The sequence below is a fragment of the Schistocerca serialis genome, chromosome 4, assembly GCF_023864345.2.
Source record: "Schistocerca serialis cubense isolate TAMUIC-IGC-003099 chromosome 4, iqSchSeri2.2, whole genome shotgun sequence".
NCBI classification, from domain to species: Eukaryota; Metazoa; Arthropoda; class Insecta; order Orthoptera; family Acrididae; genus Schistocerca; species Schistocerca serialis.
Window position 1 is genome coordinate 108,174,693 of NC_064641.1, and position 25,258 is coordinate 108,199,950.

Genomic DNA, 25,258 nt, shown 5'->3' on the forward strand with positions numbered 1-25,258 from the left:
CAGTGTCTCTAAAAGGAAGAATGGTGTCCCTCAGACGCAATTCAGGGGAGGTAAAAAGACGTCGAGAACGATTAAAATGAACACACACACACACATTTGTCTGCAGAACAGGTAAAGCCCGTCTTCGCAGTCCATCCCGCTAAGCGCTTTATCGTAAGCTGCAACTGCCGACTAGCAGTGACAAGACTGGAGGAAGAACAGAAAACAGCAAAATCGTCCACAAACAAGGAGCACTGGGCAGGACTCCGGATAGTGGACGTGATACTGTTGGCGATGGCAAAGAGGGTGACACTTAAAACGCTTCCCTGAGGAACACCATTCTCCTGCACGTACAAATCAGATAGCACATTACCAACCTGATATCGAAAGAGGCGGTGGGAAAGAAAGGACCGAATGAAGATGGGGAGACAGCCACGAAAGCCCCATTCATGGAGTTGATTGAGGATAAGGCGGCGCCAAGTAGTGTCATACGCCTTATTAATGTCAAAGAATACACCTAGACAATGCTGGGTACGTAGGAAGGCCTGCTGGATGGCCGCCTCAAGCAGGGTCAAGTTGTCTATAGTGGAACGACATCTCCGAAAGCCGCACTGAGAGGGGCTAAGGAGCTGCCTGGTCTCGAGCAGCCAAACCAGGTGACGGTTGACCATGCGTTCCAACGTCTTCCCGACACAGCTCGTCAAAGCAATACTTCGATAACTACTGGGATGCGTTCGGTCCTTCCCCGGTTTGAGGAGGGGAATCAAAATCGCCTCCCTCCACGAGTCAGGGTACGTGCCGGATAACCATATCATATTAAAACAATTCAGGAGAACTTCCTTGGATGGCAGCAACAAGTGCTGCAGCATGCTGAACCGAATTTGATCATGACCAGGCGCAGTATCATGAGCCACAGACAGCGTCGAATCCAGTTCCCACATTGTGAAGGGGCAGTTGTAGGGTTCAGAATTTGGAGACCGGAAGTCCAAGTGACCCCTCTCGATGGCAGTGCGGTAGCGGCAGAAATCTGGATCACAGTTAATAGTGGCGGTAGATTCCGCAAAATGCATGGCCAGTGTCTGGGCGATGTCTCTCGGCGCCATGAGGAGACATCCTTGATGCAGCAATGCCGTGACAGGTAGTTGGCTGAGTTTCCCGGAAATCCTCCTGATGGCTTCCCATACTTTCGTAGAACTAGTGGAGCGGGAGATGGAGTTCAAGAACGATTGCCATGACCGTCGTTTGCTCTCTTTAATCACTCGCCGCGCTTTGGCCCTCGCCACCCGAAAGGCCGCAAGATTGTCAGCTGATGGACAGCACTTGAAGCGGTGCAGAGCAGCACGGCAGGCTCGGATGGCTGAGCGGCACTCAGTGGTCCACCAAGGGACAGGATGCCTCTTGGGATGACCGGATGACTGTGGGATTGACAATTCAGCAGCATGGGAGATCACGGCTGTAACATGGTCTACCCATTCGTGGACACTGGCACGGTGTTCCAAAACAGCCAGTTGGCTGAAAAGTGTCCAGTCAGATCTGCAGAGGTGCCACTGGGACGGCACTGGGAATGCCACAGCCTCATCCAGGGGGCGAATCCAAAGGGGGAAGTGGTCACTAGAATGGAGGTCAGCAGCAACCTCCCACAGAGCAGAATCCGCGAGTGCCGGAGAGCAAAAGGAAAGGTCAATAGCTGATGACGACCCAGAAGTAGTACAGAAATGAGTGGGAGCACCAGAGTCGAGGATGCACAGTTCTTCAGACATCATGAGGCTTTCCAGAATGCGACCCCTGGGGCAAGTAGTCGGAGAGCCCCATAAGACATTATGAACATTGAAGTCCCCCAGAAGAAGAAATGGGCGGGCGAGTTGGGTAATAAGGTCTGAGAGAGCCGCAGAGTCTATCGCATCCTGAGGTGGTAAGTAAATCGAACAGACTGTGTCCCTCCGACCCACAAGAAGGTCAACTGCAACTGCTTGCAAGTCTGTAACGAGAGGGAGCTCGGATGAGGGGCGCACGTCACGGACAAAAACCGCAACACCCCCTTTGCCCTTTCCCCCGTCAGAGCATCTTTTCGATATACGGTATAGCCCCGTAAAGAAGGAGCATCAATGTATCTCTTGGAGACATAAGCACAAAGGGCACTCTCGTACAAGGAGTTGTAATTCGGCCACATGCATCCTGAACCCATTCAGGTTCCACTGTAATATGGGAGCCAGTGATCAGGGTGGCTGAACTTTCACCCTGCCTCTGTGCTTTGGAGGAGAGCCTGTACTGGCCGGAGATTTATTCCTGGGGCGAGAAGATCGCCCCCGGTTGACATCAACGTCCATCAGCTCCGATGACGACCCACGGGATATGTCAGACAGTACGATGGCCTCGTCATCGGACCGACCCTGACTAGTCTCCTGAGGTGGCAAAACCTTCACCTTCAGGGTCTTTGTCTTGGGGGGCTTTGAATGCAGAGCCTTGTCAACAGCTGGAGCTGTACTCGCCTGGGCAGAAGGCGCCATATGGGGAGAGGCAGGAAGTACCCCAATGTCAGCAACCACAGCCTTGTCCGATATTGCGGCGAGAGCTGCAGGTTGCAAAACAACCGCAGCAGCACAAGTGCACTGGCAAACGCAGGTATTAGTGTTAACACTAGCAACCTCCGTTTGCGTAGCAACAGTGGCCATTTTTACCGGTTTTTTCAGAGCAGAAGCGAAAGATGTTGAAAACACAGGAGGTTGCATGGCCTTAAAGAGCTTCTTGGCCTCACCATAGGGGATGAGCTTAGATGTTTTAATCTCCTGTATCTTCCGTTCTTCAAGATAGATGGGGCAGACCCAGCTCCAGATAGGCTGACTCCCAGAGCAATTTACGCACTTCACAGGCGATGAACAATCGGCTCCTTCATGGGCAGGCTGACCACATTTACCACAAGTGGCTATCCCATTGCACCCCAACGTAGTATGCCCAAAGTGCTGACATTTAAAACAGCGCATTGCGTTAGGGAAATATGGCGGTACTGGCAAACGTAAGAACCCCGCTTTAACATGCTCTGGGAGTCTCGGGTAACTGAACGTGAGAATAAACGAGTCGGATTTGACGAGGTCCCCATCGACTCGTTTCATAATATGCTGCATGTCAACAATACCTTCGTCAGCCCACTCAGATTTTAACTTGTCTGTGGGGATATCCACCAAGTCCCTACATGTCACAACACCCTTACTATAATTCAAAGTGGAGTGGAGCTCGGTCTCGATAGCGTACTCTCCGAGACAAGTTGCTTTCTGAAGAGAAGCGACTTGACGGGAACTAGAAGTCTCAACTAACAGAGTCCCATTGTGCAGTCACTTCACAGATTTCAGTGTGCCTGCAATTCCCTCAAGACCCTTGTGGATGTAAAAGGGAGAAACCCTCTCAAAGCTACCCTCCTTCCATTTAATAATCAAAAACACATTCTGATTATCAGCATGTGCTCTGTTACGACAGTCTGATAAATCTCTAGCAACACCAGGCGCTGGAGGACTCGTAGCACGAAGTCGCTTTTTCAATGGGGTGTGTTTTCCTACCAGTGGCCCACCCAATCCACTGGTAGGGGGAAATGTAGAGGTCGAAGGGTCCATTACGGTCCCACGAGCAGCTAGAGAACTAAAGGTCCGCTCAGACAGAGCCCCACGTGCCTGAGTTGCCTTATACATCTGGGGTGCGGCAGGTGCCCCAGAGGTTGCCCGCTTGCGACTGTTCCACCCCAACAGCCATGCATCTTATAGGTGCGGAGCACACCGTAAGATTGAGGGTTTTTTATAGAGGTTGGCCTTCCTCGCAATCCAGGCGATCAAGTCAAGATTACCATTCCCCACAGCACACAACATTCCACCGCCGCGCCATATGGTGGTCGCTGAAGCATGTCCGGGGGTTACGGTGACAGGAGACTGGCGGCGCTGACCAGTCCCCAGCTCAGGACCCCGGGGTCGCCAAGCCCGTACTCAGCAAATGAAAGCTAAGCCCCTGGGGGCTGCGCATTTGACTCGCGTATAAGCAGTACCTTCTCCCATTACTTGAAGTTTGGCTGTTAGCTGTATCGGTAGTAGCAGCAAGCACCCAGATGCAAACGAGAAATTTTTTTCTCATGCGCACTAGCTGCCAGATTCACGCTTGCACAGAGTCGTCTGAGTTGTAGTGGGGAGGGGGTTAACCTCCACATGACCCGTGTTTACGTAAAGTGAATTCGCTGCTTCTCTTCGTGTACTGCTCCCATGTCAAATGAAAACAAAACGGATTTCTGTGGCTGGGAGCTATCAAGTGAATTAAAATACATTCACATAATTACGGAGCACAAAAATATATTATTAATTTCAGTTTTCTGATTTTATTTTATTTCCAAGTTAGTAGCAGTCAAGCATTAATCGCCTTGCAGAACAGTGAAGTTATTTTTGCAAGTTTGCTAAAGAAATTTGGCTTTATTAATCTTTCCGCCGAGGCGATCATTTTACAGTATTGGCTACTTCCAACTGTTTGCTGAATTTCAAGTGCAATTTCAAGCGCACGTTATCATCTTCTGCCATATATGGCATTATGCCATAATAAAGAACCAAAAATGAGATCGTAGAGTACTGGTACTCCAGATTTTAGTATGGTTTACGAAATTCCGATGCTCTTGGAGTATCCTCTGATGCACTGTTTCTTTTATGGTGTAATGTAAGCTCTCTTAGTGCTTTATACACACGAACATACGGGCTTCCTACACCACTGCAGTTGCACACGCACAATTATGCCTGTTTTCTGGTGCTCTCTGGCAACTGTTAAATCGGACCTATTTCTAACAGTCTCCGAATAGTATTGCGAACGGTGGTTAGAAAAGCATTACTTTCAAAGTAAATTTCTTTTTATGCAACATGAATTATGTTACGTGTGAGAAAGTGGGATGGATATCTGAATCACAGAGCGTTCGAAACTGAACAGTTTGAGGACCAGCCACTTACAAGAATTTCGAGCCGAGACATTTATGTCATTATTTTAAATTTACTGGCACATTTGTGTGATGTGTCTTAAAGTATAACACACGCAAAAAAATATCAACTTTACACGTGAAAGCTTAGCTTCTGTTGTAGCGTGTTAATCTTAGAGACTAACATTATATGTGAAAGCTTAGCTTTTCTAGTAGATATACGGTACGGCATACATTAATGTAAACCGTTAACTTTTCCTCTTGCGTGTTCGCGCTATGTGACCAGTGATCTTGCTATTGGCTGACTAAAACACGTGTCCTATGCTCTGAATAGCCGCTGTCATCGGCTGACGAGATCTCGTGGCTTGAGATATGACTCGCTTACAAAAGGACATCGCAACCTCGGTTTCAACGCTTCGGAAACTAACGCGCTGTGTTTGGTGCAATTCGAATTTATACTTTTGTAATACGAAAATATGCAGCGTATATGTTGCTGCAAATCAAAGGTCTTTCCAAAATTTCTCTCCCTTTTTTTTTTTTAAATTAAAGGTCTCTCCAAAACCTTCTTTGCCCCGTCTTTTCTTTTTTTTCCGGGAAGTTCCATGCGATTGTATACAACGTTAACCATTCAAAGGATTCATAAGTTTTACAGTTCCGAGAGAAAATCTACGGAAAACCTACTGTCACTTAGCACATAAAAAGTGTATTTTCACCCGGGAAAAATCATTTTTTAAACGGGGTATCCGGGAGAAATCCGGGAATAATCCGGGAATTTTTTTTCCTTGTCCCCGTATACACCCTGGTTTCCCACCCGGGAGAAAGTTTATTTTTAACCGGGAGATCACCCCCATAGCTCCACTGACTATCTACAAATGACAAAATGACAATATGTAAACTCAAATAGTAACAGTGAACTACAAAAAACAAAAACACTATGAACTTAAGCTTCTCTGCCACAGAGAAACAACGGAAAGAGTTGATAGCAAATATGACACGAGGTCTGGATGGAATCCCAATTTTATGAAGTCTACGCTATGGCATTGGCCCCCTTTACTCAGCTTGAACTTATTGCGAATCTCTTGCCCAGTACAAAGTCCCAAGAAACTGGAAAAAAGAACAGGTGGCTCCTCTATATAAGAAGGGTAAAAGAACACTCACCAAATTACAAACCAATATCCTTAACATTGATCTGCTGCAAAATTCTTAAATGTATTCTCGGCTTGAATATCAAAGATTTCCTACAGACCGAAAAGTTTGTGTCCACGAATCAGCACAGTGTTAGAAAGCACCGCATCTGTTAAACTCAGCTTGCTCTTTCCTCATGTGATCTCCTGCAAATCATGTATGAAAGGCAACATCTATATTCCATATCTGTAGATTTGTGAAAAGCATTTGACACAGTGCCCCACTGCAAACCGTTCACAAAGGTACGAGCATATGAAATAGAGTCCCAGATGTGTGAGTGGCTCAAAGACATCTTAAGTGATAGAGCCTAGAATGCTGTTCTCAGTGGCGACTGTTCATCAGAGATAAGGGTATCATTAGGAGTGGCCCAGGGGAGTGTGATATGACAGTTATTATTTTCCGTATACAAAAATGGTTTGGCGGACAGTGTGGGCAGCAATGTGCAGTTGTTTGCTGATGATGCTGTGGTTTATAGTGAGGTGTCAAGTTGAATGACTGCAGGAGGATACAAAATGAATTAGACAATATTTCTAGTTGGAACATAACAATTTCTAGTTGGTGTGATGAATGGCATCCAGCTCAAAATGTAGAAAACTTAAGTTAATGCAGATTAGCAGGAAAAACAAATCTGTAATGTTCAGATACAGCATTAGCAGTGCCCTGTTTGACACAGCCTCATAATTTAAATATCTGAGGATAATGCTGAAAAGTGATGTGCAATGGAATTAGCAGGTGAGGTTGTGAATCATCAAGTCTTATCTAATGGGAGAATATTAGGAAAGTGTGGTTCATCTATAAAGGAGACTGCATACAGGATGCTAGTGCAACCTATTCTTGAGTGCTGTTTGTGTCTTTGGGATCTGTACCAGGTCGGATTAATAGAAGACATCGAAGCAATTAAGAGGCTTGCTGCTAGGTTTGTTACTGGTAGGTTCGAACAACAACCAGATATTACAGAGATGCTTCAGGAATTGAAGCTGACTGCATAACAAGTCTACAACTGCCAACATACATTTTTGAAGAACCAAGAATGTAAGACAAAAGAAGTTAGGGTTCATACAGATGTATATAAAACACCATTTCTTCCTTACTCTATCTGCAAAGGGGAACAGGAAAGGAAATGACTAGTAGTGGTACAGGGTACCCTCTGTGATGCACAGTAAGGCTGATTGTGGTATATGTATGTATATGTAGTTGTAGATATGTAATTCATCAAGTATGTAAGATGCAGAACACTGAGCATCCACCACATAGAGAAAATGAACTGTATGAAAATTGTGGACGGAGAGATAGATTTATGACTTTTCCATTCCCATTCTTCTTTTTCGAAGTTACCACTACATTTCATACACAAAATTAAGTAAGCACTATCAAAGATATAGGTATTACACAAACGAAACATTGGAAGTGTTAAAAAATCTCCACTGTTACAATTTATGTAAATAAAAGTTTTCACAGACAATCACCACAACAAAATATACTGTGACTGGGATATCATGTACACGTCTGCAGTTCTGCTACCCACTAGAATCCCTGTCCCACAGAACTGTGCCATACTTTCTGGAACCTGAACAAAATTATGCAGACCGTTGATAAAGACGGTTGCACTATTTTGCTTTGGCTACTGTAAAGCAGCACAGGGATTGCAGTGTGTAGGACTGGAGATGTGTACCTGCAAACAAACAAAAAATAATTACATAACTTTATTTTATTTTGTTTTGTTTTATGGAGTAGTTATTAAGACTTTGTGAATGTCCCCAGAAAATGTTTTGAGATCCGCCAGGCTAATCAGTGAGTCTACTAAAAGCTATTCATTTCATTTGAAATTTTGTGCATATTCTTTGCCTTGAATTTGTATCTTCCTCGACTGCACAGTACTTCTGGCCTTCTCTCATCATCATTACACTAAAATTTACAGTTAAAGTTGTGGAGCCCAAAAATATGCATACAGGCCTGATAGATGGCACTTTATTTATAGATTGAGAAAACTTATTCTTTCATTATGTAAAAGAAAAAGAAAAGAAAATCTAATATATAATACTTCTACCTACTTCAGATCTTGGAGGATGTCCTTGGCATTATACATGGTGATCAATGAAGTCGGAGACGCAGGAATGATGATAATGGGTGTTCGAGAGACCCGTTTATTGGGCTGTACTGCCAGCCGTGCCTGTTAAGTATGTTAATGACAGTCAGTTGATCAGAAATAAAGTGGAGAATAGAAGTCACAGTTTTGCTAATCATACAATAATAATGCAGGGCAACTATAAATGATTCGTTTATTTTCAAAGTTCTACATTTTCTGAACTATTACATGTACAAATATGATTGACACATAAATAGAACTGTAAACTTGCCAAGTCTGCATTTTCATTCTGCAAATGATCTACGAGTGTCCTTCTGATCACACGACACACATCCAAATGGCAGTCAAGTTCGTTCCATATCTTATGTAGCAATATCCCATGAATGTCATCACAGCAGCACTGATGCATTCTTGGCAGTGGGGATATGTAAACAAAAAGTGCTTAAGATACCCCAAAAGGAAAAAGTCATGAGGCGTTAGGTCAGGTGACCTGGGGGAGGGCAAGGGAACAGAGCCACATCTTCTTCACCATTACACCCAATCCAATGATGCAGAAGTTCACTGTTTGGGGAGCAGCAAACATCAACAGTCCAACGACTGGGTCCACCGTCTTGGTGGAAGATGAAATTCTTGGAATCAGCAGTCAGTTGTGGAACAACCACAACTGCAACATATCAAGGTAAGGGGCATCTGTCAGAGTCTTCTCACAAAAGACAAACGGCCCATACAGTTTCATCTGTGACACTGCACAGAAAACATTAATCTTTGACAAATCTCATTTGTGCGGGACAATTTCACGTGTATTTTCAATGCCCCACATTCTCACATTGTGGAGATCAACTTTTCCAGATAAATGGAAGGTATCTTGGTCTCCGTGTCAGCTTGGAGCAGAAATTTCTCTCCCCTTGCTCTGTCACCATTTTGTCAAGCACTGCACTTGTTAACACCAACTGGAGAGCAAATGCAAACTCTGAGTTTACAGTTTTACAGGGTGTACATAAGGTCCGAGAACACTTTCAATTATTTATTGCACAAGAACCAAACATTGTACAGATGTCATACATATTGCATTTTAAAGCGAACACTGAAAGTATTTTTTACAAACATTCGATATGTGATTCATGAGTGACCCGGCAGATGTCAATACAGTAATCGAATTCTTGCCATACCCGGCCCAGCATAGCATCGTCAACTGTGGCAGTCTCTTCCCGTATTCTCTCCCGGAGCTCTGGTACATCATGTGGTCGAGGTGGTACGTACACCAGATCTTTAATGTGTCCCCGCAGAAAAAAGTCACACGGAGTGAATCGGGAAGGCCATTTCATGAAACAGCTGTCCCCTCCCGTAGCAATACCGATCCACCGATGTGGCAGCTCTGTGTTCAGGTACCCACAAACTTCCCGATGAAAAAGAGGTGGAGCTCCATCCTCCTGAAAGATGAATGGAGAGTCCGTTTGCATTTGAGACATCAGCCATTGCTGAAACATGTCCTAGTAGGAATATCCGGTGACAGTGCTCTTGTCAAAGAAGAATGGTCCGTACAGTTTTCGACGTGACAAGGCACAAAAAACATTTACCTTTGGGGAATCACGCTCAAATTCAATGCATTCATGTGGATGCTTTGTACCCCAGATTCGACAATTATGCCTGTTCACTTTCCCATTAGTGTGAAAAGTGGCTTCGTCACTAAAAATTAAGTGATGAGCGATGCCATCCCCATCCTCATTCAATTGTTGCAACTGTGAACAAAACTCAAAACGATTGTCTTTGTCATCATCGTTGAGCTTCTGCACTAGCTCCAATTTGAATGGTTTCGTAGACTGCTTCTGTTGCAGGACTTTCCACACTATCATTGGAGCCATTTCAAGTTCACGGGATGCGAGCCGCACCGATTCCTTTCGACTGCTTATGAATGTCTCTTGTACACGCGCTGCATCCACTTCACTCACACTGGGACGTTCGCTTCTCTCTGCCGGGCGCCAGCAACCCATTGTAATGAATTTGTTGTGCCAGTGGTAAATGGCCTTCCTTGTTGGTGGCTTCTTACCGTACTTGGTTCTAAATATCCATTGAACAGCTGTAGCGCACTCGTTTTTGTTGAACTACAACACACAGAAAGCTCACTCCCCACTCGAACTTGCCATGTTTGCGACTAGCACTGACTATCGGCAAATTACCAAACTAGCTGTGGTGATATACATGGAGGGAAAAAAATAATAAAAATAAATAAATAAATAAATAATAAAAAAAAACTTTCAGGGTTTCTCTTCAAAATGACATATGTATGATATCTGACAATGTTTGGTTCTTGTGCAATAAATGTTCCCGGACTTTACGTACATCCTCAATCATATTTGTACAAGTAACACTTTGGAAACTATAGAACATTGAAAATGAACTACTTATTTATAACAGAGCCCTGTACAATTATATTTTCAGCAAAAAATATATGGACTGAATTCTGAAAACAACAATAAATATTACACCCTGATAAACGATTCAAATGTTGAATTACAAACAGCTAGAAGTTAAGGCAAGCAAAATTCAGGAAAATATGTAGTTTTATTTTCTAGTCTTTTCTAAATCATAATTTTTGTCAGATACTTAGTTTCCATCACTGTTTCAGTATGGAGCAATCCTTATCACTATACAATACTGTAATGCATAATCATGTATTGCCTTTGTGACTCTAGAATTACACATTCATCAGTATGAGAGAAGTCATAAAATATTTTTGGGCATAATGTAAATGATTCACAGTTAAAGAAATCTTTTGCTGATCTTTTCAGTTTTAGGTTATCTTTAAGGAAGGTGTATACAGGAAAAACTGCACTAATAGTTAGCTAGAACTCAAGAACACGTCAGCCCAGTGCAGACACAGGAAGCTCTTAATGCAGACATATCCAAAGTTGTGCAGTTGAAGAAATGTAAAAGCATAGTCATAATCCACATCAATTCAGACAGGGGTGTTACCTTGATAGCCTGAGATATTACTCAATTTAACATATGTTACAATTTCATAGAATGTAAGAAACAAAAATTTTTTTTGTTTGTAAAAAAAAAAAATATTAATAAAAACTCGGCCGGAGATATAGGCCACTAAAGAGGACACCTACAGCATGTTACGATTAGAACATTTTTTTCGGTTTGGAAATAAGTGTCAAAGTGCTCTCGCTGCACCTGTCTCCTTATCTGAGTGGGCAGCACAGCTGAATGCCACACAGGGCACCTGGGTTTAATTCCCGGTACTGCCAAGGATTTTTCCTTGGTGGGAGGGCTGGTACAGGGCGCACTCAGCCTTGCAACCCCAACCGAGGAGCTACTCAACCGATCAGTAAAAGTTCCCAACGTCAGGAAACCCCCTCCACACTGCATCCGATGGCACGTAGTTGGGCCCAACAGGCTCGTCAAGGGCACAACTTAGAACTACATGCCTTTCTAAGAAAAATTTTCCATTTTTTTTATTACCAGTTGAGTGACATTCTCTGAAAAGGAGAACTTCCACTTTTCAGTTGAACAAATAATGTTCATATTTCACCTTCCACATCTAAATTTTTTGCTGTGGTTGTTTATTGCTAAGTTCTTTGTTGCAATTGTTTATTGCCAATTTTTATTGTTCATTGCTGGTTTCTTTATTGCTCTTACACATAGCTAGTTTCTTTATTGCATAGCCTTTTAGGAAATCTGACACCATCCAGAGAATTCTATGTCTGTAAGTTTTTGTGAGCCGAGTGTTCATCACAGACAAGGGCTTTGTCAAGAGTGCCCCAGGGAAGTGTAATAGGACCACTGTTGCACTCTCTCATATATATATATATATATATATATATATATATATATATATATATATATATATATACACGCACAAAATTCTAGCTTTCGCAACCAACGGTTGCCTCATCAGGAAAGAGGGAAGGAGAGGGAAAGACGAAAGGATGTGGGTTTTATGGGAGAGGGTAGGGAGTCATTCCAATACCGGGAGCGGAAAGACTTACCTTAGGGGGAAAAAAGGACAGGTATAATTCCCACACACGCACATATATCCATCCACACATACAGACACAAGCAGACATATTTAAAGACAAAGAGTTTGGCCAGAGATGTCAGTCGAGGCGGAAGTGTAGAGGCAAAGAAGTTGTTGAAAGACAGGTGAGGTATGAGTGGCGGCAACTTGAAATTAGCGGAGATTGAGGCCTGGCGGATAACGAGAAGAGAGGATATACTGAAGGGCAAGTTCCCATCTCCGGAGTTCGGATAGGTTGGTGTTGGTGGGAAGTATCCAGATAACCCAGACGGTGTAACACTGTGCCAAGATGTGCTGGCTGTGCACCAAGGCATGTTTAGCCACAGGGTGATCCTCATTACCAACAAACACTGTCTGCCTGTGTCCATTCATGCGAATGGACAGTTTGTTGCTGGTCATTCCCACATAGAATGCATCACAGTGTAGGGAGGTCAGTTGGTAAATCACGTGGGTGCTTTCACATGTGGCTCTGCCTTTGATCGTGTACACCTTCCGGGTTACAGGACTGGAGTAGGTGGTGGTGGGAGGGTGCATGGGACAGGTTTTGCACCGGGGGCGGTTACAAGGATAGGAGCCAGAGGGTAGGGAAGGTGGTTTGGGGATTTCATAGGGATGAACTAACAGGTTACAAAGATTAGGTGGACGGCGGAAAGACACTCTTGGTGGAGTGGGGAGGATTTCATGAAGGACGGATCTCATTTCAGGGCAGGATTTGAGGAAGTCGTATCCCTGCTGGAGAGCCACATTCAGAGTCTGATCCAGTCCCGGAAAGTATCCTGTCACAAGTGGGGCACTATTGGGGTTGTTCTGTGGGAGGTTCTGGGTTTGAGGGGATGAGGAAGTGGCTCTGGTTATTTGCTTTTGTACCAGGTCGGGAGGGTAGTTGCGGGATGCGAAAGCTGTTTTCAGATTGTTGGTGTAATGGTTCAGGGCTTCCGGACTGGAGCAGATTCGTTTGCCACGAAGACCTAGACTGTAGGGAAGCGACCGTTTGATGTGGAATGGGTGGCAGCTGTCATAATGGAGGTACTGTTGCTTGTTGGTGGGTTTGATATGGACGGACGTGCGAAGCTGGCCATTGGACAGATGGAGGTCAACGTCAAGGAAAGTGGCATGGGATTTGGAGTAGGAGCAGGTGAATCTGATGGAACCAAAGGAGTTGAGGTTGGAGAGGAAATTCTGGAGTTCTTCTTCACTGTGAGTCCAGATCATGAAGATGTTATCAATGATCTGGACTCACAGTGAAGAAGAACTCCAGAATTTCCTGGCAGTAGGTGGCAGTAAAGTGCACCTAATATGAAAAACTTATGTTTTTGTGGGTGTCCGGATACTTTTGATCACTTAGTGTATAACGGCATTGTTGGAGAAATGACAAAGTTTCAAAACAAGACAAGTGTTGCACTTATAAGTGATAATACAAGACATGACCGAGCATGACATGCATGGTTTGTAATGGACAAAAATTCAAAATTTGCAACCACAGGTGCAAAAAAGATTGTTATTCCCACTAGTGCTCCTAGTCACTTTAAAAACTGATAGGAGCTGTTTGAATGACTAAGTCGGTTGTGCCAGTGGAGGGGCTATTCAGTGCTACTGGTCGTCGGAAGGGGCCTTGTGAGAGTGTAGGCGGCTTGCAGAAGCAGCATGCTACAAATCATAACCTTTCCAGCCCAAGGACAGCTGTAATTCAGAATGCCAAGCATTTTACCAAAGTGATGAAGTCATATACATCCTCAGGTCTTGTACTGTTGACCATAGAGGTAGCTAAAGAATTCTGCCAGTAGAAAAGAGAAGAATGGTCCAACGGAACAAAACCAGCGAAAGAAATTTAGAAGCCCCATTTCTGGACTCAAAATGATGGGTGATCTTATACTTCATGAACTTTAAAGAGCAAGAAAGACGAAATTTCATTTGACCAGCAAAAACCTTAGAAGTAACAGAATATTTCAGCTTCATAACCTGCAAGGACGGATGTTTGTGGTTTGTATATATGACTGTGCTGGTCAATCTCAGAGATTAAAGACATTAATTACGAGTTAAATGAAATCATTGTGAGCCTTATGCTATCACTTGGACCGGTTGCTGGTTACGAGTTCCCAGCTGCAAGACGATGGCACCACCGTCATTGCTCACTTTCGATTCACAATGTTTGAAAGGCAGTGTGTGCCCCAGTTCCTATTGGTTCAACACGATGGCATCATTCAATATCAGAAGAAGATACAGATGCATTTGAACACATTTTTATTTCACTTAACAGCTAATTTCAATTCTAAGCAGAATGCAACAGTTGTATGCATTGGAACGTGTTAGTTTTTGAGACTTTCACTTATTTTTGTGTTCATTCGATACATTTGAAAAATCTGTCTCTTACTCACCTTTCAGAAGAAATAAAATTACATGCCAAATAATACTAGGTTTCGATTTCATGAGACCAATACGTGACAATGTGGTAATAGAAACTGGTTTAATGTATGGCAAAATTCTCAATTGTCTATAAAATCTGTTCAACCGAGATGTGTAAGTTCTCCTTTTTAGGGAATATAGGCTATATGGTGCTAATCAAAAGAATCAAAAGTTTTGGGACTGGCATTTTTGAAAATAATGTTAAAAAAATTCAGAAGGCTACAGCAGGAAAACTTTGACACACATTTACAAACCGAGGATATCATAAAATTATATCTAAAAACAAAGATGATGTAACTTACCAAACAAAAGCGTTGGTATGTTGATAGAGACACTAACAAACAAACACACACACACACACACACACACACACACACACACACACACACAAAATTCAAGCTTTTGCAACCAACGGTTGCTTCATCAGGAAAGAGGGAAGGAGAGGGAAAGACGAAAGGATGTGGGTTTTAAGGGAGAGGGTAAGGAGTCATTCCAATCCCGGGAGCGGAAAGACTTACCTTAGGGGGAAAAAGGGACAGGTATACACTCGCGCGCACACACACACACATATCCATCTGTAGGATGGATATGTGCGTGTGTGTGCGAGTGTTTGTTAGTGTCTCTATCAACATACCAATGCTTTCGTTTGGTAAGTTACATCATCTTGTTTTTAGATATATTTTTCCCACGTGGAATGTTTCCCTCTATTATATTCAATCATAAAATTATTATCTTTGAACTAATAATAATAATAATAATAATAATTATAATAAATTAATATATAGAACTGTTCCAGAGACACATATTTTAAAGTTTTCCTGAAAATCCTTGTTTCAAATGATGGCCGAGGCATTGTCACTGATGGTCTATACCTCAGGCCACGATTTCTTTCTTTCTTTTTGAGAAAAAACGGGTTTCTTACTTTGACCTGAATTTTAAATCAGCAAATATGAAGGGAAGCTTTTTCTTCTTGGTTGCCCATACTGATACAGACTATCTCTGCTAACGACTCACAACCAGAGTCAGTCACGTAACGCAAATATCTGAGAGTCAAAATATGTAGAGCTATTACGTATAACAACCATACAAGCTTGGTTGTAGGCAGAGCAAGCAAAAGACTAAGATTCATTGGTAAGACACTGCAAAACTGTGGTCTGCTTACAGAAGATATTGCACATAAAAATAAAACACTATGGCCCAAATTCAAATACTGTTCAAGTTTATACAATAGAAATTGAGTTGAACTAACAGGGAACTTCGAGCATGTAACATGAAGAGCGGTATGAATCATTACAGGTCTGTTTGGCTGACTAGTTGTTGTGAGAGAGAGGTTGAAACATCATAGGTGGTAGACTGTCTTATGTCGCATAAGAATGAGCTTTAAAACTTCAAGGAGAAACTAGTAACATTCTTACGCCCCTCTTGTACCTACCCCATAGATTCTCACAGATAAAATTAGACAAATAACAGTTCACATGGAGGCATTCTTACTGTGCTCCGTCCATGAATGGAATGGAAAGAAACCTTAATAGAGGGTCTTTCATTAAGAGCGATACTTTTTAAAATTGTAATTACCCATTTCTAATAAATTTTTATGTGCTTCAAGGTTTGAAAATATCCAGTACAATTTGCAGTTTCGTCATGCAGCATCTCACGCTTCCTGAAAGTTTAGCAATCATTATAAATTTTAATGCTGATCTTCATGCAGAGAAAAGTCATCATCTCAGACAAGAGGCATTTTTGTTTTAGTGGCTTTATCAATACGCAAAATTGACATTACTGGAGTTAGAAGAACCCACAAGTGGTCCATAAGCTGCCATTGCATTCAGAAAAAACTCACTATGTGATACAGTGGGCAGTGTTGTTGGACATTATCTCTTTTGAGATGAAGAAAGAGCCATTACTGTCAATAGTGACTGCTACAGTTACATGTCAAACGAATTTCTGTGACTAAACTCTATTTGCTGAGGGAAAAGTTTGAAAACCAAATCACCTCAAAACATGGATCTATGACCTGGTTGCCATGGTCGTGTGATTTAACACCCACGGATTTTTTTCTTTCTACAGCAAATCCTTGATTGATGCTGACAAGCCACACGCTTTGGAACATTTGGAGGTGAACATTTGTCGGCTATCACAGACATAACGATACTAATGTTGGACAGAGTGATTAACAATTAGAGTCATCACATGCATTAGTGTGCTCAAAACTGTAGTAGACATCTGAACAAAATTTTGTTCAGAACATAACTGCAATGTCTAAGCTTCACAACAAAGGACAATTTACTCCATGATGTACTGAATTATTATTACTATTATTATTATTATTATTCAAATTTTAAGAAATAACACTCTTAATGAAAGATCCTTTACATAACCCAGTAAAACATACCTTCTGTTACACAATTCACAGTGACCAGCAAAGTGTACATGTGACAAACACTGACTCACCAAACTATTTATGCAATTTTCACTGTTGAGCGAGAATATGTACAAAACATTTTTGTAGGTTTTCGTCTTCAGAAAACGTCTAATGCACTGACTAACAAAAATTTAATATTTTAGCTCTTTAACTTCTGCAATTCTTTTCAGCACATTTTGGTTGAAGAGAGGTCTTTGCATTATTGCCTTAAAATACTGTCATAAAATAGCTTCCACAATTTCAATGCTATAGGCATGACTGACAGTGAAGTATAAATACTGACACTCAAATTTAAACAATGCAGAAAGGATAAGACGCTACGCTCCGGAACAATGAGTTACCTCTGCTGTGGGTCTCGGGGTAGTGACAGCAGGGGCTGGTGTCACAGGTTTCTTTGGCTGTGTTCCTTCAGTTACAGATTTAAGAGTCATTCCGTGGTATGTCCCTGTTGTATCAATGGTGAAACCTTCCGTTTCTGCAAACAAAATACAACATAACTATCAGAATTCAAAAGCCAATAGTTGATATTTTATGATAAAAATGAGTTATATCCTACAGCATACACTTTAATGCAAGGGCAACAACAGATAAGGAATTAAAATTGTCAGACATTTTTTTAACAACGGTGGGCATAAAGGTAACAAACTCATCAGGGCAGATGAGGCCCATGCCAGTGCAGCTCAGTCATAACAGAATTGCCTGCAAAAGCAATTCTGGATTCAAGTCCTGGTCCGACACAAAGTTTTAATCTGCCAGGAAGTTTCAAAATGATGCAAACTCTGCTGCAGAGTGAAAAATTAGTTGTGGAAACATTCCCTGAACCTCTGCCTAAGCCATTTTTGCCATGGTGTCCTTTCATTCAGGTGTATTTGCCCAGCAAGGTATCCAAGAGCACTTCTGTGAGATTTGGACAGCATGATGAAGTTACTGGTACAAGTGAAGGTCTGAGAGTAAGCTAAGAGCTGTGCCTGGATAGCTTGGTTGGTAAGAGAATTGCCAATGAACTACAATGTTCTGGGTTCAATACTCAGCCTGGGACACAGTTTTAATCTGCCAGCAAATTTCAAAATTGTGCACATTCCACCACAGATTGGAAGATTCGTTCTGGAGTACCTAAATGGTGCAACAGGAAGCTCCTATTTTACTTAGGGGAAAGGGGTGTGTGTGGAAAAAAGAACACTATTTTTCACACCATGCTAAAAACATGACTCACTTGAGACCAGTCATTAAATATTTTACCATGCCCTTTAGGACATTAGAAAAGCCTTTGTATGATACTGTTCAACTGGTCGATTGCAGTATCTTCTCTGTTTCCTCACCTTGGGACACTTCAACCGTAGTTTCATTTGTGTGAAGGGAGAAAGAATACATCTCCGGCATACAATGGATGCAGGTGATGCAATGCAGGAGGAAAAAGGTTTAAGAGTAACAGTCGATACTAGCTTTGAGGTGCAACGTAAGTATGTCTTATGATATTCCCTCACAATACTCTAAATTCACAACTGACTATACTCACGTGAAGTATTTCTGCATAATGCCTCATCTGTCAAAAAGTACTACAGACATCATCATACTGTAGCATTGCAAGAACCCTCTTTCTGATCAAGGAGAGCTTGTTAATTTTGAATTCTGACATCATGTACTGATTACAAGAAAAAATATATGACATATTACCTGAAATGAGCTAGCAATCATCTAGGTTACTTTACTGCTGCTTTTCCCAGGATACTTTAATGACTCATTTTCAGTTTTAGCAAATAACTATAAATCTCTTTCCTTTGTAGATGAAACAAGCACCATTGTAATATGTAATAAAGCTATCCTCAATCTGATGGTTGGTTTGAATACCAAAGTACTTTATTATTTAATTGGATAAATAAAAAAATCTGCTCACCAAACACTGGCAGCACACACAAATAAAAGACTGTGTGATTGACAAGCGGCGGTGGCTCCGGCGAGAAGGGTTGAAGGGGAAGGAAGAAGGGTGAAGTCACCCACAAACGCAGTTCGGGGGGTGGGGGCTGTGTGCTTAATCGCCATGTTGTTGCTTAACGATACAGAAAGGCGCGTGACCTTGAACGAGCTACACCTGGCTGCCGCCAGAGCAGCGGAGGATCGTGCCAAGTTTTAACTCGGCGCGAACCGCTGCTAAAAAGCGTACTTCCGGGATACGCGCATCCGGTTGCTCGAGCGCGCGCTTATCACATGTATTTCCGCTGGGCCCTAGACTGGGACGTGAGGCAACAGCATGCTCATTCGACTCGAGGCAGCCACACGACACAGAGCCATGCCGTACAGGAGGAGGAGATACAGCAGGAGAAGTAGATTACCAGTCTACAAGACCGTGGACACCTTCGGTTTTACTCCAAATGAAGTTGTTCAAGAGGAGGTTCTCACTGGTCCCATTACTTTTGTAGGGTGCAAGATCAATTTTTCTTGTACAACTACAGAGGTTGTTACTGGTAATTCATGGTTAACTTTGGCTCTAGTACGAGGAAGTGACAAGCCACTAGCAGGTCTAGAGGCTTATTATGACAGAGACATTATTGCATATCGTACATTTTCAATTGGTGTACAAGGTGACAGGAATTATGGTACTGCTATCTTGCAGATATCTCTTTCAATCCTACAACATATTTTTGAATGGAGAACTTATGGAAATGGTATGATTCTCTTTGCAAATATTCTGGAATACTCCTAATGTTTTGAAATTTCAATAATGTTCTAGATATTCAATGAATGCTACTGAACATTCTCATTCTCAAATTCCTGGAATTGGAAACGTAATGTTTCCAAATGATCCTGATGTTCTAGAATCATATCCAATGTCCTGGAATACACCATGCCTTGTTCAAGAACTTCTGGTTTCAGAGTGCATAAGATGAAGCTTAGCTTGAGTATGTAAATAATAACTGAATACTCAAATTGAATTTTTAATTGAAAATCAGTACAAAACAATTGAACTTTCACCTCCAGAATTTGAAATGTACCAATAACAGCAGTGTACCTAATCGCAATAAGTGCAACCGGAACTGAAATACCATCAATTTGCACATCAGTGGTCAAGGAATGAAATTTTGCAGATATTAATAGGCAGCAGCATGTAAAAACTGCAGTCTGGAAATTTTGAGTCTAGTCTGCATAGTACTCATTTCGGTAAATATCATGTGGTGACTAGTTAATTTTATGATGTTCATCCCTAAAAATATGTTCCTCCACTGCTGGGAACCTACCTTCTTTCTGACGTATGAATCGCTCTTGATCATATCGGTTGTAGACAGCGGGCTGCGCGATGGGCCGGACTGGAGTCGCACGTGGGGTGATCGCAGGCGTTGGCTGCTGTGGACGGTGCCTACCTTCCTCCCTAGCTTTTATCGATTGGAGGATAGCAAAGATGTTTTTCGCAAATATCTGAAACGGATATACACATATTCAAAATAAAAAGCATTTCTATGTTAAGGAATCTCACTAAATGTAAAACAAGAATGTGCACACACATTGCACAGTCAACACTGTAGTAAAAGAAAATATATGCCATGCATGGTTATAGAATAATGAAAATCACTCAATCCACAATGAAATCCACACACACACACACACACACACACACACACACACACACACACACACACTTGTTTTACAACTAATTCAATAGGTATAAGGACCAAAGCAGATTTTCTCATATTTCACAAGCTTGAGCTTACAAACACCATGGTTATTTTAAGGAGAGCAGGAACATTCATGAGTGACAGTGCCTACCCACCACACACCACAAAGGGAACAAAAAGTTTATATTGTGAAACCAAAATAATAATAATAAATAGAGGAAAGAAAAGGACAAATGAGATAAAAATCTGTCAATGAGTGGGACAAGGAGTTTGTCTTCCACCTACTCTTAAATTTAACTGTCATATGGTCACTACCCTTAAAAACAGGGAACCAGCAAATTATTCAAGAATTAAATTAGATAAACACACTACGTGCATTTGCACTCCCATTTGCAAATGACAAATACTATGATTGTCAAAAAAAAGTACAGTATATGGTCGAAGATATTAATTAACAATAAAATAGTAGTGCCAATGTCTATTTTAAATATGTGGGTTGTGACATGAGTCTCTATTATGTACTGATACAGACAAACTTCTGCATGAATTTGATGCAGTCTGAGGAAAAAATAACAGGGCACTTAACTATAAAAAGCAAATTTTATAAACTTTGATAACACTATTACAATTGGATGGAAGCAAGAGGTGAACAAATAAAACACAATGACAATGTAATACAAGCATAGATGAGATACTTCAGGAAAGTGAATGGCTGAACAAGAAATATAATTAAAAATGAAAATATATGTAATAATATTACAGTAGGAGCTATTAATGAGGAAATGACTAAATACCTGGGCAGGTGTGAAAGGAATGAGAGACAAAGAACTACACAAGAAAGTTCTGAATTACAATTCAAATGGAAGGAGAGACCCTCTGCCACACACTTCACAGTGATTTGCAGAGTGCAGACATAGATAAGAATGTAAATGGTGGACATAAACTTACTGAGAGGCACCAGAAAGATGCCAGATCCTGAGGTAAGATGATGACACTCACTATATGTACAAAATAAAGGGTTGGGTTGTTTGGGGGAAGAGACCAAACTGCGAGGTCATCGGTCTCATCGGATTAGGGAAGGACAGGGAAGGAAGTCGGCCGTACCCTTTCAAAGGAACCATCCCGGCATTTACCTGGAGCGATTTGGGGAAATCACGGAAAACCTAAATCAGGATGGCCGGACGCGGGATACAAAAAACTAGAGATTCGAAATGGTAATTTTAATATAGTAAAAGAATTATTTTGTGCTGGAGTGGTGCTTTTAAGTTCATGCTGATAACATTGAAATGAAAGGTACAGTCTTTTTACATTACCATTTCGCAAACAGTTGTTACAAGTCATTCATTTAAATGTATGTGCTTGAGCTCATGAATATGACAAAGTGTATGTTGGACAATATGGAACTAAAGCTATCTACATGTACCTACAGCAGTTACCTGGAAGACACAGATTAGTTTATTTTTATCAAGCCAGTGAGGAAAATATCTACACAGTTTCAGCACATTGATCACAGACCGAGCACTCTGAGAACAGATGAAATTAAAGAAAAGCTGCACAAGAGATTTCCCATGAGAGAAATGTTGCAATACTGGACTATAATGATAGTTTGATGCCAAATGTTACCAAACTGAATGTCTCTTGCAAATTTTAGCCGTTATTAATTTCAATGTCATTTAGATATCTTGTAGTATGGGTTGGATGGGAATAACTGGCTGCACAATCGACTCCAAATGACTGTACACCAAACAAAAATTAAAATTATGTGCAAAAGAGCTCTTTTACTATTTTGTGTGCTGAGGTGATACAATTTGACAGGGTCAGCCACTAGTCTGCAATTGTTCATCATTAAGCTGTAGGCATTTGCTTGTGTACGCTGACAACACCAAGTCAGTTGATTCTTGTAATATATTGAAAACGGCTGTTAATAGTAGAAAGTACTGAAAGTAAATCCTCGCCACATAGTTGTGGAAATGAGTGCAGTACTCAGATAATGGCTTTGAGATATAGTATCACATTCTCTTCTGTAATCCTCAGATGTTACAAGCAACGACAAGAATGTATACACAGTGTAGCAGGAACAGATCTGAGGGAACAATGTAGGGCAGTTTCAGCATTGCGATGACGGTCATTTCTCACCACTAGAAGAAAATTGCAGCACTAATAGCTTTTTTGCTACACATGAACTCCGTGCTGTTATCATATATCTGTATGATGAGAAGGAAACTCCAGCAGAGACCAACAAATAACTGACGCAAATACGGACGTGACAGTATAAGTTACAGTATGGTCAGACTACGACAAAGACAATTCCATGAATGTTGAACCAACAAGCACAATGATGATGAATGTAGTGGTGGACAGTTCTTAGTGGTGACAGAGCTGATGGAATCTGTGTGTCATGTGATTTTCAAAACTGGCATTTCAAAATTTTGGAACTGCCTGACCAATTCACTCTGATCTTTCATTCACATCCTCATCCAACAGTTTAGTTTTAATGAAAATTGAGCCAGTTGTGTTCCAATGTAGACAGATATTAAACAAAACATCTGGGCACAACAAAAACATTCCTTTATCAGCAGCCAGCCGGAGTGGCCGAGCGGTTCTAGGTGCTACAGTCTGGAACCACGCGACCGCTACGGTCGCAGGTTCGAATCCTGCCTCAGGCATGGATGTGTGTGATGTCCTTAGGTTAGTTAGGTTTAAGTAGTTCTAAGTTCTAGGGGACTGATGCCCACAGCAGTCCCATAGTGCTCAGAGCCATCTGAAACTTCATCAGCATGAAGAGGAAAGTGATGAAACTGTCACTTGCATTGTCACAGGGAATAAAACATGAGTGCTACTGATATCAGCTTCACTTCTTAAAATGTAGCTACTGTAATATCTCCTGCTAGTATTGTAGTTCCAAAAGAGAAAGTCAACTGCATTCCACTCTTCAAAATCTGATTAGTAATTTTGATGTAAATACAATATTTACAACTTAGGATTTAACTGTTTTGAGCACAAAACCCAATGCTGTCTTATACGGAACACCGTGTTGTTACACAGAACTTTCGGGTCAGGCTGATGGGGTGCTCTAGCTTGACACAGCCAGGAGTGTCTACTTACAAAAGTAACGGGGAAAAGTTTAATTTAAAACTGATACAAATCTTATATTTTTTTTGGACCAACACAGCAACTGGAAGGGAAAGGACACAGCATCTAAGTATGATTCACCATAACAGCAACAGCAGATTTGCCCTTGTTTCTGCTTGAGCCTTGAACGAAAGGTGCATCTCAAAAGTTGAATGCAGTTGTAAAACGAAACTGAGGATTAAAGATTACAAAATACTAACTAAGCATCATAAGTTTAATGCCATAACATACAAAACATTACGTCAGCAACAGCAACAAAAAGAGTAATGCAAAAGGATGAGGTCATAAACATTTCAAACTCCATTTACATCACAAAGTGTTCAAGACACCTCTCATCTAGTGCAACACATTTGCAGTTGCTTGCGCAAGGAGCTTTGGACAGACTGAAGAGACTACAGTTATGTAATTACACACACTGCAACGATGTGAGGTTTTAAATCCTCTAGGGTTAGCAGAACTTGAGCATAGACTTCATCTTTGAATTTACCCCAGAGAAAAAAGTCCAGTGGTGTCAAATCATCTGAAAGTGCAGACCAACCGATAACACCTACAAATCCTATCCAGGAAAGAGCTGGGTGAGCGCTTTCTCACCCTAAAGTGAGTAGTGAGCCAGGCATCCGTCATGCTGCTAACACTTACATCTGAATATTTCAAGTGGTACTTCTGCTAGGAGAGCCAATAGCACTTCAGTGAGAATTGTGTATGTATATATATTTCACCTGTTAAGGTTTCTCACGTAGTCTCCAATAATCTCACGCGAAACATTCACACTCCCCTGCATGATTTGTAAAACAAGCTTCACTGTTAAAGAGAACTCTTTCAAGAAAGAACCTATCATCCTGATGTCACACCAAACCTGAATGACACAATTTCACGTGTCTTCTACAATCCCTATGGTTAACTCTGCTGGTGAACTGGTACACGATAGAGCTGCAAGCTGCGAACAATGCTGGGCGACTTATTCCAGTGGCACTCAAAATTTCTCTGAAGCTGACGTGTGACTTATGAGTAGCCACCAGAATGTCTGTATTGTTTGCTCTTCTCACTGCATGGTTCTCTTGATCCTCTGCTTAGTACTCCAATGCCCTTTCAATAACAATTTTTTGCACATTCGCTGAACTGTCTGTCAGCATACCTTTGTGTATACAACTCAATTGTTCTTTTTGTGTTACTTCTGCATTCTCTGTAAAGAAATGGCATTACTAATTTACCTCGGTTCGTGAAAGATATTGATTTTTTCAGACCAATCAGCACTCTATGCACATGAGCGACACGTGATCAGATACAGTATTACTAGTGTCCTGCTTCACACAGTCAAGTCATTTAAATATCTGGGTGTAAAGTTGTAAGTGATATGAAATGGAACGAGCATGTGAGAACAGTGGTATGGAAGGTGAATAGTCAACTTCAGTTTATTGGGAGACCGTATATAGGACACTGGTGCAACCGATTCTTGAGTACTGCGCGAGTGTTTATGATCAGTACCCAG

The 25,258-nt window shown here is 41.6% G+C and overlaps 1 protein-coding gene across 1 annotated transcript in view; it reads right to left on the reverse strand.

The window, feature by feature from the left end:
- Positions 1 to 25,258, reverse strand: part of LOC126474023 (parafibromin) — a 65,262-nt gene that overhangs the window by 22,189 nt on the left and 17,815 nt on the right. Inside the window, exons 5-7 of the mRNA XM_050101428.1 lie at positions 20,263 to 20,440; positions 17,371 to 17,504; positions 8,146 to 8,264 (exon numbers count right to left, since the gene is read on the reverse strand). Coding sequence (XP_049957385.1) covers positions 8,146 to 8,264; positions 17,371 to 17,504; positions 20,263 to 20,440 — 431 coding nt within the window. The remainder of the gene's footprint in view (positions 1 to 8,145; positions 8,265 to 17,370; positions 17,505 to 20,262; positions 20,441 to 25,258) is intronic.